Source organism: Arachis hypogaea, chromosome 4 (genome assembly GCF_003086295.3).
Source record: "Arachis hypogaea cultivar Tifrunner chromosome 4, arahy.Tifrunner.gnm2.J5K5, whole genome shotgun sequence".
NCBI classification, from domain to species: domain Eukaryota; kingdom Viridiplantae; phylum Streptophyta; class Magnoliopsida; order Fabales; family Fabaceae; genus Arachis; species Arachis hypogaea.
In genome coordinates, this window is record NC_092039.1 from 118917360 (window position 1) to 118931548 (window position 14189).

The following is a 14189-nucleotide window of genomic DNA, read 5'->3' on the forward strand; positions in this document are numbered from 1 at the left end:
GTGTTCTTCTCTTTCTCAGTCACGCAGGTATATAACTCTACCTTTCCTCTTTGCTTCTTAATTTCGTTTGTATTGTTTTACTTTAAATTATTGGGTTCTTCTGGCTTCTTTTATTTTTATTTGTTTATATTATTTGTGATTTGAAAATGTAAAAATTAAATATGGACATGAGAAATGATATTTTTGGTGTCAAAATTTTTAATTTATGCAGTCCTGCTGTGAATGAATGATTGAACATAATTTTGTTTAGAATGGAATAAGGAATGAAAAAAATTATATTGAACTCTTCTTATTGATTTGAATGCAAAAATAAAATAATTAGTTGGTGATGTTGTTATTTTTATTCTTATTGATTATTTATAGTATTTATGTTATTTTATAATAAATTATGATTTAAATTTTTTATCTGTTGTTAGGGAAGAATGGAACCATTAGACTACTCTAAACAATTTAGGCGATTTCTTTTTTTTTATTATTTTATGATTGAGATTGAACTTGAGACAGCCACAATATTAATTTTGATGCTTGCATTTTTATGTTTGAGAAATAAGAGAAGGAGACATTTGTTGATTAGGAATAGAGAAATTAATACTAATCCCTTAAGACGGAATGTGTTAAGCCGCATAATAGGAGGAGGCGATAGGAATTGTATTTGGGAATTAAGGATGAGCGTAGATGCATTAGGAAGATTATGTGAGTTACTTAAAGTTCAGGGTGGATTAAGCGATGAATGTCATGTAAATATACCAGAGCAAGTGATTATATTTTTAATAATTTTAGCTCATCATAAAAAGAATCGCACACTCCAAGTTAGATTTTATAGGTCAGGAGAAACAATAAGTAAGTATTTTAATAAAGTTTTGTCATCGGTAATACGTGTCCAAAGCCTGTTGTTTGCAAAGCCTATTCCTGTTCCAGATGACTGCATAGATCCCCGATGGAAATGGTTCAAGGTACGTCTAATGAAGAAACGCGGTTGTGGTTTTGTATTATATATGGTTTGGTATAGAGATAGTTTTGAACCTTCAATTTCTTTGCTTTAGAACTGTCTAGGAGCATTAGATGGAACATATATAGATGTGACTGTCCCTGAAGAAGATAAATCAAGATACAGAACAAGAAAGGGTAAAATATCAACCAACGTCCTAGGCTATGCAATCGAGATATGAATTTTGTGTACGTACTTAGTGGATGGGAAGGATCCGCATCGGATTCAAGAGTCCTTAGAGATGCAATTTCACGTCGTAATAACCTCAAGATACCAATTGGTATGTAATAGTTAAATTTTAGGTAACTAAAACACTTCAAAATTTTTAATTCATAAAATTTTCTTAATCCTCATAACGTGTCTCTTTTAATTTATAGGGAATTATTATTTAGTGGATGCTGGTTATACTAATTGCAAGGGGTTTCTAGCACCATATAGGCAAACTCGATACCACGTACAAGAATGGGCCTATGGTAGAAATGCGCCTAGAAACTTTCGAGAATATTTTAACAAGAAGCACTCTTCAGCTAGGAACATTATTGAACGTTGTTTTGGTTTATTGAAGAAGAGATGGGCAATTTTGAGGAGTCCTTGTTTCTACCAAATCAAGACACAAAATAAAATAATTATTGCTTGTTGTTTATTACAAAATTTTATTCGGCTTAATATGGACTCCGATCCTGAGGAGGACATATCACTTGAGAATGAGCAAGTGCTTATTGGAGAGGAGCATGGTGATAACCAAGATGGCGATGATGAAATGATTGACAGTGTAGAGGGCAGCAATGAATGGACTGTTTGACGAGACAACTTAGCACATGAAATGTACAATGAGTGGATGCATAGCCGAATTAATTAATTGTCATATGATTGGCTTACTTGATTGAAAATGTATATTATTGATTCATTTTGATTCATTCTCTCTAATCTTAATATTCTCTGAAATCTTTATATTCCTGTATTTGTTACTTGTACAATCGTCTTCTCTTCCTTTTCCATATTTTTCTTCAACATAGTGTCAAAGTGGTAACATCAACCAAGACTTAATCATATAACTATTTTTCTGAGTTCATAAAAGATGGATCATCTTTCTTTTGTAGTCTCCTGTTTTCACATTTCTGTGATTTCTGTTTATATCTACGTCTTGCATTTTCCTGCTTGCAATCATATTTAACTCTTTTCCAGCCCAATTTTGCTTTTAGATTGATTGAAAGATTGGTTAGCTTTGTTTCATGATATTTATTATACCTGGTGGGTTTTCTTATCCTTTTTAATTTCCCGTCTAATGAATTTAAAAAAAAAAACAGTTTCCAACTAACTTGCCATTCCTCTAATTTCTTATCAAAATTTTTACCTTGGTTGGAAGTTGGAACTCATGCTTAGCTCACTTAATCTCTTGTTGTCACTTTCTTTCAAAACAAGCATTGATTACCTAGATTTTGAAAAAATAATTGATGAAAAGGCAACCTGAACTATACATACCAATGTTCAAGCTGCTAGTTGCCATGTCTTAGGACACCTTCACCAAAGAATGTTCTTCTAGCCAAGCTAACTGCCTTTGGCTTGTTTTTGATAGTTTGAATTATTATGTGTATTTTATTTAACTATATTGTATTGATACATTATAAAGATAATGTCATGATATGTTTATGATGTTCAATTGAATTCTGATTTAGTTAATCTAGATTGTAGAGACAAATGGACAGACATGTTTGGACTGATGAGGAGACAGAGGTATTTGTTGGTTTTATGGAGGAGCTTGTCATTGAAGGAAGAATAGCTGATGCAGGTCAATTTAGGCCTGGATCTTTTGAGAAACTTGCTGCAAAAATGAATGAGAGGTTTCCAAGTGGTGGTTTTCAAATAACTCATTGCAAAAACAAGGTTAAGAGGTTGAAAGAGAAATATCAATTTGCTGCTGACATGGCAGGCTGTAGCGGTTTTGGATGGGATGATGTGAAGCAATGCGTGGTTGTGGACAACAAAGAGATCCTCGCTGCTTATATGAAGGTTGGTTTACAAGTTTGTTTTTGTTGAATTAATTTTATTCTACTTGATAGTCTGTCCTTCTTTGTTGATCTTTTATTTTTTATTTTTTCTAGAAACAAGGAGTAAGGTTGTATACTCCAGGAAAGCCTTTTCCCCTTTATACATGCTTGGAAAAAATATTTTGTAAGGAAAGAGCAAATGGGGATGCTGCTGTATGCGGCAATGACGCTGAAGAAGAAGTGCAAATGAATGGGTATGAAGAAATGGATGAAGAAGATACGGATTTCTTTAACTCAAATCATGATTGTAGTGAATCTCTACTCCAACAATCAAATTCTGTGGCTTCATCTTCTGGGAAGAAACAAGGAAAGAAGCCTTCCTCATTTAAAGCGGCAAAGGATACCAAGATGATGAAGGAGTTAACTGACACGCTGAAATATGTGTTCGATCAACAGGGAAAGCGTTTGGATGCTTTTGCCCAAGCTATGGTCAACACTCGTGAGGAAAAAAAGACTGGTGATATACTCAGCGAACTTGGATTCACTGATGATGAAGTTATTTCTATTGCACTCAAGTTCTCCACAAATCCTCAACTGGAAAAAATGTTTTGGTCATTGGGAAATAGTCAGAAAACCGGATTTATTAGAGCTATATTGCATACTTAGAATTAGAGTTAATCTCTTTGAGTTATCATTTCATTTTGTGCAGACTTAGGTTCAAACAAGCATAATTTTACATGCAAGATTTTTTAGATGTTAGTGCATAGTTAGTTTTACGTATTGGTTTTAATTATGTTACTGCAGAAACTTGTTCAAAATGGATGCTTAATTGTTTAAGCTTTTGGTTAGAAATTGTTTAATTGTTTAAGATTTTGGTTAGAAATTAATATCTTGTATATGGTTTAAAATAAATATAAATTCATTTATTGTAAATTATTTTTTTTAAAAAAATAATGTTTTTTTTCATAAGGTTACGTCCAGTCTTCGATGTTAGTTTTTCTGGTGTTCATTGTTAATAAGGTTGAAGAATATATAATTTGCAATTAGTAGACCTCATTTCATTGTGTTGCACTAGTTTGGAAAGGTTTGTTATGCAAAAGAACCCAAAATAGTTAAACGGAACGGTTCAAGAACACCTGGGAAACTCATATATTGTATTTCACAAAAATCAACCATGTAGAGATGGAATGAACAAGCATAACTCAAATGGTCCACTTCTGAAAAATAAAGCTCGAAAACTATTATTAAGTGTAACAATAAGTGACACAAGTTATTGAAACTTCAGGCTCAATGATATTCTACATGTAAAGGCATATGTCCCATGTCCTAAACATGTATGCATATTCTCTCTTCTCTCATGGAAATTTGAAATAGAATAAAATGATGACTGTGAATAATATTTTAAAAAAATAAAATATTAAGCAGTTGCAGTTTGATCATTTTGTACTTCATCAACCATCAGCCATTCCCACCTCTGAAAACCAAACTCAGTCCTTCCTGTAATAGAGAACACACAGTTAGTCAAATTTCCATGCTTCAATTACATTTTATGCTACATCAAAACTACAATGCAAAAGCATCTCAATTGATTAAAACAATGGCTTTTCTCTGTTACCAAAAAGAAAAGTCTACCCAAGCTAGAAACAAAACTGGGGTGTTCACGGAGAGAAGTCCTAGCCTCATACGTCAGTTTGTGGTCAAAACTCCCCATTCATACCCCAATCCAGAGGATCTAAATGTGCTTAGCTGTGGCAGATAGCAATAACTCTTCAAAATAGAGCTTGCCTCTAAAGTGAGTAAGAGCCTATCCAGCTTTTGCTTAATCTAAGTGCACAGCAATATTTATTTACAAATGAATTCACCCTTATTGGTTCACTTTACAAATGAATTCACTCTTATGGTCCATACATTCATGCTGCTGCTTTTCTTTTCTTTTCCCTTAGCTCATTTTCTTCTAGGAATTTTCTTTCTTCACCTTAAGCTATCGGCACCTTCACCTTGGTAGAATTCTGGCAGGAAGATCAACCAGTGTTAGATTAACAACTACCAAAATTACCAAATTAAATGGATGACACGAATCTTTCAAACTGAGATGTATAGGAACAGAATGGACAATAATATAAGGCCACTTGAAACGGAGTTCCTTCCGGCCCTTCGCGATATATAACACGGAACCCTTCATTATCCTATTTTATCTGTTTAAAGAAGTAACATTACAACAATGCAAATTACTGATTTCAAGTTCTATATCTAAAAGGATGGACAATAAAAATATAGCATAGTTGTAGTGTAGATAGCATACTTTCCAATCAGTGTATGATGGTGTACTTGTACTAGACCCTTTACTATATTCAGAAACACTCCTCAACTATAGTACTAATAAACATTCAATCATTACAAAGCAAATATGGCTAAGGAATGCTGTTATTAGTACCTTGTTGTTTTGAAGAATGCAAGAGTTGAGTCTGAACAAGGTTTTTGAGCATGTGATAATTTGTCATATGAGGTGAGGCAAGAGTGTTGTCCAGCCTCTCCCTATACAGCTCCACAATCTCTCTTTTCTTCTCCATCTTCTTTGCATCTCCAAAAAAAAAAACACAAGAAAGTCCCTTTTACTAAAAAAAACACGATCTTCATGATAAGCTCAATTCATATAGTCAAGTACTAATAATAGTATCCAGGTAGTAAATTTTGATCAAAATTTAATATTGCACTTACATGAAACTTTGCTCAGTTTGGCTTTAAATGACAGTAAAAGATTGGAATTTGCAGAAGCTAAATCAATGAAAGAATTATTGAGTTGGTAATATGATAATTAGAAGAATATATAGAGGATATTTTCCTTAAAGTAGGGGACCACAAGCTAACAAGAACTGCACAAAATAGTAGAATTCCGTAACTCACAACCAACTCTAACTATTATGAATACTGCTAAGCATTAGCTCCTTAATTACCCACTTTTAAGGGTTGAACTAATGATGTATATTTACATGAGTTTGATTTTGAGTAAACAATCGACCCTGTCTTTATTCTTTCTCCAGCAAAGACAATATAGGAAACATTACCCAAATTCATTCATGATGAAGCTTCTCCACATAGACATACATAGCCATTCTAGATATAGCTCAAATATAATGACCAGAAACAATAATCAATAACAAAGATGATTCACAACACTGTCTATTTTTCAATAACAAATTTCTTATTGTATAAAATATAGTGTTCCAACAAGGAAGTGCTCATAAAACTAATAATGAAATCCATGAGCCAGCACTTTGCCATGAAAGTGCAGTGCTTTTTCAGCGTTACCACATAGACAGAGAGCTTTGATGATTGTTGTCAACGTTACGGTATAAGGCTGAAAATCACTCTTAAAAATCTTTACAAAAGCAGAGACAGCAAGAGTGATCCAAATCCATTCCGCAGGAACAATTGATTAAGATATTCAAAGTAAATAAATTGGGAGCGATTACCCTGGATTGCAATTGCTGAAAAAGGGAAATGGCGGTGGGGCAATGGTTGGTCTTGGCAAGAGATCCCAAAATCTTGGGGAATTGAAGGATGGATGGAGGGCGACACATAAAGAGCATGCGAGTGAAGGAATCAACAGCTTCATCAAGCGATTGGGGCTGAGAGTGAGAGTGTAGGGATGAAGTTGAAGGGAAGCAAAGACCGAGAGCGGAATGAGGAACAGAATTTGGGATTTGAAGAAGAGCGTACCTTAACATGATTCGTGAGAATGGGAACAATGACAACATTCTTGCAATCAAGAGAGGTAGGGTAAAACGGAATGCGATGTGTTGAAGAGTAGTCCACCAGAGAGAGTGAGAAGAGTTTAGCGAAAGGTTAGGGAGGGCAAGGATTAGAGATACAGGGAAGGAGGGGAGGGATGTCTATTTTTGTCATTTTACCTAATATTATAGTCTTGTCCATGTATTTTTATGTGTATCCAAACATGATATTGGACATTACATTAGTGTCTTGTCCATCATATCCAAACACAATACATAAACAATAATTTTTAATGTCTCCGCCCTATTGTCTCTGTCCCAGTGTCATGTTCTGTTCTGTCTCTGAAAACAAACGCAGCCTATGGGATGAAGAAACAATTTTTACTATAGAAAAAAAGTTTGGATCCTAAGAACTTGAGAACATAAATTGATAAACATAATTTTTTTGTTTGTATTTTGTCTGATTTAAAGTGCAATTGGAATAAAAAAAACAATGACTATGAGATTAATATGGTAATTATAAGATAAAAAAAAGATTAGTACATGTATAAACTTTTATATCTATGCATTATTTATTTAAACTAGTGTATGTTTCCGTGTCCTATACGGGATAATACATAAAATTATATAAAATTTTTTATTAAATTTAAATAAAAAATATACATAGTAATTATTATTATAAATATTTTACAACTTAAAAACATCAAAAATAATTAATATTTATTTTAATCAATTTAAATTTATTGAATGGTCATCTCATTTGTCCGCTTAAGCAAGTATGTGGAGTTTGAATCTCGCTTTGTGTGTATCACATTCCATTAGTTAGCGACAGACCATTAATAAATAGAGCATCAATATGTGGTGGATTAATTCTCGACTTGCCAAGTTGGGAAATCCATAGAAAAAAATTGTATTTGTCTTTAAAATAGATTAATTTTTCATTAATAAAAATACTTATGAATTTTTGTCTTTGTTAAAATTTACTTGGGACAATTTTATTTATTGCTATCGTATTCATTTTTGAAATCAAAATAATATGATCAACATTATTACTTGTTAAAACTTCACATTTTATGAAATAATTTTTAAATTTTCAAATTCATAAACTTATGTCATTACAAAAGTTATTAGATCGATTAATATTTTTTGGTAATATGGTGTATCAAAACACCATCGTTGAGTATTAGTGAGTGTGAAAAGAAACCGATAGCAACTTTTGTTATTCAATATATAATTTATTCTATTGAAAAATAAATTAATATAGTAATGAGGACTCAGGGGAGCGTGAGAAATCCACTTTTCATCCCTCATTCCTATTTAAAAAAATGTTCTCATTCTTTCTCCATCATTGCAAGTTCCTGTTTAATTATCCATTAGAGAACGTAGATCTCTTCGGGTATCTACGAATATTCTTTGAAAATTTTTAAAAAAATTAACACAAAAAGACATAATATAATTCAACACAATTTATAACATATTCGTTATGAAAAATAACATTTCTAAAGGAGAAAACATAAAAAAATAATCCAACATAATAACATAACATAATTTTTTAGGACGATACTGAGCGACATAGTGACAGATTTGATGAGAGGTAGAGAAAGTGAGTTAGAGAGAGAGGATTAAGGCTGAGAATAAGTCTGGAAGAAAAAGAAAAAATTCGAATTGGAGGTAGAAATTAGGATTACTAAATTCAAGAAATTGATTTACGTATATATAAATTAGGATAAATTAATAATTTTATATTCGCGTATATTTAATAAGTTTCATGGGGTGGGTACTTATGTCTGTTCCCCTATTAGGAGTGGTGACAAACCCCAATTTGACGGGTTATTTTGTATTGAGTTTAGAGTGTTTTGATAACCTTTTGTCACATTTAGCCTATGAATTAGCATAGTCTTGTTATCTCTCCCATATTCGTGCTTAAGTGTAAAAACATGCTTTGTAAGTCTTATTTTGATGAATTCTAATTTCTCTTTTATTCCATAAGATGCCTTGATGTGTCTGCTAGTAATTCCAGGATTGAAATAGGCTAGGCATGGATCAAAGGAAGCAAGGAAGGAAGCATGCAAGTGGAGAGAAGCACAAAAAGTCAAAGAGTTGATCTCGGCCAAGCACGCGTACGCGCACAAGGCGCTCGCGCGCACATCGCAGAATTGGCCGAGGACGCGCACGCGTACCGTGCGCGCACGCGTCGTAGCCGCACGTGATTCCTTTATTACAACACGTGTCTGGCGATTTTGGAGGGTTTTCAGCAACCAACTTTGGCGCCAAAATGCATATAAGAGCCAAGGATTGAAGGGGATTAACACACATTCATCCATAGACTAATTGTAGATCATTAGATAGATATTTTTAGTTAGTTACATTTTGTAGAGAGAGAAACTCCAACTTCTCTCTAGGATTCATCTTCATTTTCTCAATTTTCAACCATTCCTTGGTAAGATCTATTACAACACTCAATTTACTTTGTTCATGTTGTAGATCATCTTCTCTAATCTCCATTAGTGTTTTGTAATTGTTCAATTTCCATAAGTCTTAGATTCAACTTTGTTGTTATTGGATTCTATTGATTCATTGAAGATTTCATTTTCATTGTTGTTCATTGTTGATTGTTGTTAATCTCTTGTGTTGAATTGCTTAATTCTAATTCCTTTCTCTCCATTTTACTATGTCTTTCATTCTTGCTCTCCAAGTGTTTGAGAAAATGCCAACTTTAGATATGGAGTAGTATCCCCTCACTTGGCCTAGTGGTTGAGTCATTGGAGACACTTGAATAATGGATGTCAATTGTTGATTAAGAATTGAGGATTGCTAATTGACTTAGAGTGCACTAAAGCTAGACTTCCCTAGGGTAAGACTAGGACTTGTGAATTGAGTTAATTACTTTTACTTGACTTTCCTCTATGATTAGGGGTTAACTAAGTAAAGCAACACTCCTTTGTTATCACAATTGAATGAAGCTATAGTGATGGGACTTCCAATGTTCAACCTTGGCCAAGGCTTTTAATATTGATTGATTGTTGTTTTCTCTCATTCACACTTTTATGCCACACTCTTCAAGCCACAAAAGACCACTTAACCAATACATGCATCCTTGTAGCATTCCTAGGGAAGAACGACTCGGGACTAATACTCTCGATTATAGATTGTAGATTTGTTTGATGATGGATTTTGCGTCGGTTTAGACTATACTACGATTGATTACTTGATAATTTCTATACCGGCAAAAATTCATTCGTCAAGTGGCAAACGGAAAAGTCCGTCCTGTCTCGCCAAAAGCCCGCCCCGCCTAGTAAGACGGTCCTGAATTTTCCTCCCGCCCGCCTAATGGTAGGCTGGCGGAATCTCCTTTTTTATAATGTATTAAATATTAAATAATATATATAATTTCACAACAATTTCAATAAATTTATAATTTATAAAAACATAAAAAAATTATAATTTTTAAATTCATGTACATTAACGTCTTTATAATTATAAATGTGTAATAAATATAATTATAAATAATTTTTTTGAAATAAAATAATAAAACCAGCATTGTTCAAAGCAAAACAAATATTATCCAAAATATAACTTAAAACTTCTTTAATTATCATCTTCATCATTTTGTAGATCAATAACATCATAGAAATTTGTAAAAAAATGGCTCTACCAAAATAAAAGCTTGGCCCAGCGGGAAAGCCTGCCCCGTCCTGCCAAAGCCCGCCAAATTCCGTGGATTAGGCGGTGTAGGGTAGGCGAGATTTTTAAGTTTGGTGGCCATAAATTTCCAGCCCAATCCGCATTTTTTAGCGGGTTATACGACCAGCTCGACAGATTTTGACATGTTTGCCACCTCTAGTCCCCATTCATTTTCGTATGGCAGGTCGTGAGGATTTCAGGAGTCCCCATCTAGTTCCAAAACGCGAGTAATCCCTGTAAATACCCGTTTCGGCTATTTTTGTGATCATCCTTATTGCTAGTATTCATTGGTTCGTGACGTGGAGCTATTCTATCCACTCAATAAATTCTTAGATAATCAAAGTTTAGGTTATCTCATTTTTATAAAGTTACATGTATCCTTGTTATAACAATATTAATAAAAGATAAATGGATAAACACTAAACTATTGTTTGGATATAAGATAAAAAAATAAGAGGAAAGAAAATAGAAAGAAAAGTATTTTTTTTGTGTGCTGTTTAGATGAAAAAAATGAATGAAAAGAAAATAGAGGAAAAAATTTTTTTTGCTTGAATGGAAGGAAAAGTAAGAAGAGAAAAGATTATAATAGAGAAAAATTATATTAATGTTTTTATATATTATATATAAATTATATTTCAAATGGTAACTATGTATTTTTATCCATGCTTGCATTTTTGAATCAGTTTTCTTTGCAACTTTGAAGAGAAAAAATTTACGTGAGCTTCATATACACTTTTATGTTTTTCATTCAATTTCTTTGTTAAACCAAATAATGAAAAATTGATTTTTTCATCCATTTTCTTCCCCAGCATGTTATTTCTCTACAAATTCTTCTAATCTAATCAATGCATAAATATGTCACATTTTTTATATATATAATAATAACTAATATCACATATTAGGCTAATTTACGTTGATAAATCAAAGTCACCCTAAAATTACCTAAATCCTCTAAATCCAATAACGTTGCCTAGTTGTCTCCATTTAAATCAAATTTAATGAATTCGAATTAGGATAATAAGTAATAAATCTAATTTATATTTAATAATTTACCTCTAACTTATGGTAAAAATGTAAGATATGCTGCCAAAAAAAAAAAACTAAAGCGTCATAAATTTTTTACTAACAATTTTTTTTTTAATTTTTTAGACACGTATTTTAAGTTATACTTTTTGATTTATATAAATTAAAGATAATTAGATGTAAAAAAATACTAATTAATAAAGGAATAAAATTTAAGATAAACATGTCCTAAACAAATTAAAATAAAATAAAGACTTTTAATTATGATCATTAATTATAATTACATATATTTACTTCAAGATTTATACTTCGAAAATACAGTATATTAATATTTTGTATTTTATTTTTTAGATTTATACTATCACAAACATTAGTTACTCTCCAATAATGACAATACTTTTAAACAAATAAACATAACTAAATTATCTTAGAATTATATAATAATTTTCAACATAACAAAAAAAATATATAATTACCTAAAATATAATATTTGTGTAGTAACTGAAATTTAATTGTTAATATAAAATAATATATAATATCATTTCATAATCAAATAAGTGTTTAATCGAAAAATTTAATATTTATATAATAATATGACAAAATAAATTAAAGTTTGAGTTTAATCATAACAAGCGTTCAAGTTTAATTTTTTATAAATTAATTTATTTGTGTTAAAGTGAATTGCGCAATAAAAAATTCATAAAAATTTCATATATTGAAGTAGACAATAATTTATTTGTAATACAAAAAGTGTATTGAATAAGTAAGAAATTATTTTATTTTAATTTGGTCCATAATTCACATGATTTGAATTTAGCTCAATATATATGATTTTATTTGATTTGATTTAATTATTAGTTGAAAATATCTCAGTTGCCTATTTTATTCATAGATTTATTATTTTAATGACTAATAAATTAATCAAATTAATTAATTAGTACACACAATAAATTTGGGTTAATAAATTTAAAAACATAAATTAAAAATACTAACAGAATATTAAAATAAATAAATTAGAAAATACTACCAAATCAAATTGATATAAATTACAATAAATTATATAATATTTAAATATTTAATCAAATTAATTAGTTGATATAGTTAATTTATCATAATAACTTATAGCTAATGAGTTAAAAGAAATAAATCGGAAAACATTCTCAGAAGCATGCTACGTCAAGTTCATCATTAAGTACAAAAATTCAATTTTTATATAATAGAATAGATAAATTTAAATACGTAATATTATTCTTATTAAAATTATCTAATTATATTTATACAACTTAAACTTTTAGAGAAGATTATTAATGACATCTTATTGGTCAAAAAATTTATTAACGACTCTAGAGTCTAGATAACTTGATGTGAATTTTTTTTATATTTTACATTAACTTTAGATAAAAAAAAATTAGTTCTGACATATAATTGAAAATTTAAATGTAATTAATAAAATTTTTTTATCTATAATTATTAATAAGATATAATCTAGATATAATGAGAAATAAATTATATAAATAGAGATTTTGTATAATAGGTAGAGTTAAATTTAAGAATAACGATATTTTTTAATTAATTTTTTTAATTTATTCAATAATAATAATATATTTGTCTAACTTAATTTAATTTTCTCGTAGACAATTCTTAATATATTTTATATTCATCTACATTTAAAAAAGAAAGAAAGAAACGAAAGATATATAATCTTTAAGATGGTACTCTTTTAGGTATTTAGAAATCTGGAAAAAAAAGCCTTGAAAAACAAAATAGTCACCTAACTTTTCTTGCCCTCAATTCTATGATCTCACTCCCAAAACCCCAGCAGAGTAGAATATTGCTTGACTTACTTTCGAATGCAATAGAGAAGAATATGCAACTTCCATCTCGTCGCTGTTATTCCACCTGTCCAGTCACTACTGTTGTCGTGTCTGCTCTATCGCCATGTGTGCTGCTATGCGTCATTCAATTTAATGAATTTAATTAGAATAAATAATAAATTATTTATTTTATTTTAGATTTCATAAATGAAAAAAACCAATTCACTGATATAATGAATTACAATTAACGTAGTCTAATTAATTAAGTAATATAAATTTTAATAAATTATATTAATATTTAAATATTCAATCAAATCAATTAGTTAATATAATTAAGTCATTGTAATAAATTATATTTAATGAGTTAAAATAATTAAATCGAGAAACACTTTCTGGAGCATGCTACGTCAGTTTCATCATTAAGTGCAGAAACTCAATATTTATATAATAGAATAAATAAATAAAATAAATAAGTAAGTAAGTATTTAATTTGCATTATTATACTTTTTGTTCTACATGATGACTTAAGATATTTGTTTTGTATATTAAATAATATAAATAATATTTTGTATCTTATATTCATTAAATATTGATATTAAGATGAGAAAATTATGTAATAAATTTTATAAATAGTAATTATAAAAAATAAATAATTATTTATTATATATAATAATTTTTGGTATACATAGGATCGGATCATGTATATATTAGGATATCTATTTTAATTATGTGAGTAATTATTGTTATTTTTAATTTTTTATTATATTAGTAAATAATATTTAAAACTAAAAGAAAAAAATAACTAAAAATAAAATTTTCTTAATTTGAATAAAAACTCTCTTATAGTAAAAATATAAGATGTGATATAGAAAAAAAACTAAAGCGACGTAAATTTTTACTAAAAATAAAAATATTTTTTTGTTCATTTTTTTTAGACACATAACTATTTTATAATTTTAAT

The 14189-nt window shown here is 29.9% G+C and overlaps 1 protein-coding gene across 12 annotated transcripts; it reads right to left on the bottom strand.

The window, feature by feature from the left end:
* Positions 1-4191: 4191 nt before the first annotated feature.
* Positions 4192-6944, bottom strand: LOC112797553 (uncharacterized). Of its 12 annotated transcripts, XR_011881466.1 has the most exons (6): positions 6697-6848; positions 6450-6605; positions 5695-5751; positions 5411-5557; positions 4592-4985; positions 4192-4473 (listed from the first exon to the last, which is right to left on the bottom strand). XR_011881466.1 is itself a non-coding variant. In XM_025840555.2 (3 exons), exons 1-3 carry the CDS (start codon positions 6732-6734, stop codon positions 4394-4396), a joined length of 504 nt encoding a protein of 167 aa, XP_025696340.1. In that variant the 5' UTR covers positions 6735-6883; the 3' UTR covers positions 4192-4393. The 12 variants fall into 12 exon arrangements, 2 of the variants coding, with proteins under 2 accessions (XP_025696340.1, XP_025696341.1); XR_011881467.1 differs by lacking the exon at positions 5695-5751 and having other exon boundaries at positions 4885-4985; positions 6697-6944; XR_011881464.1 differs by lacking the exon at positions 5695-5751 and having other exon boundaries at positions 4609-4985; positions 6697-6944.
* Positions 6945-14189: the final 7245 nt, after the last annotated feature.

What these genes read in the sequence shown, in the direction of transcription:
- LOC112797553 (XM_025840555.2), bottom strand. Translation starts at nt 6,734, where the DNA reads ATGTTGTCATTGTTCCCATTCTCACGAATCATGTTAAGGTACGCTCTT. An exon ending in TTCAGCAATTGCAATCCAGG is followed by an intron (nt 5,550 to 6,449) that starts GTAATCGCTCCC and finishes GGAGATGCAAAG; the next exon opens with AAGATGGAGAAGAAAAGAGA. An exon ending in GCATTCTTCAAAACAACAAG is followed by an intron (nt 4,474 to 5,410) that starts GTACTAATAACA and finishes TCTCTATTACAG; the next exon opens with GAAGGACTGAGTTTGGTTTT.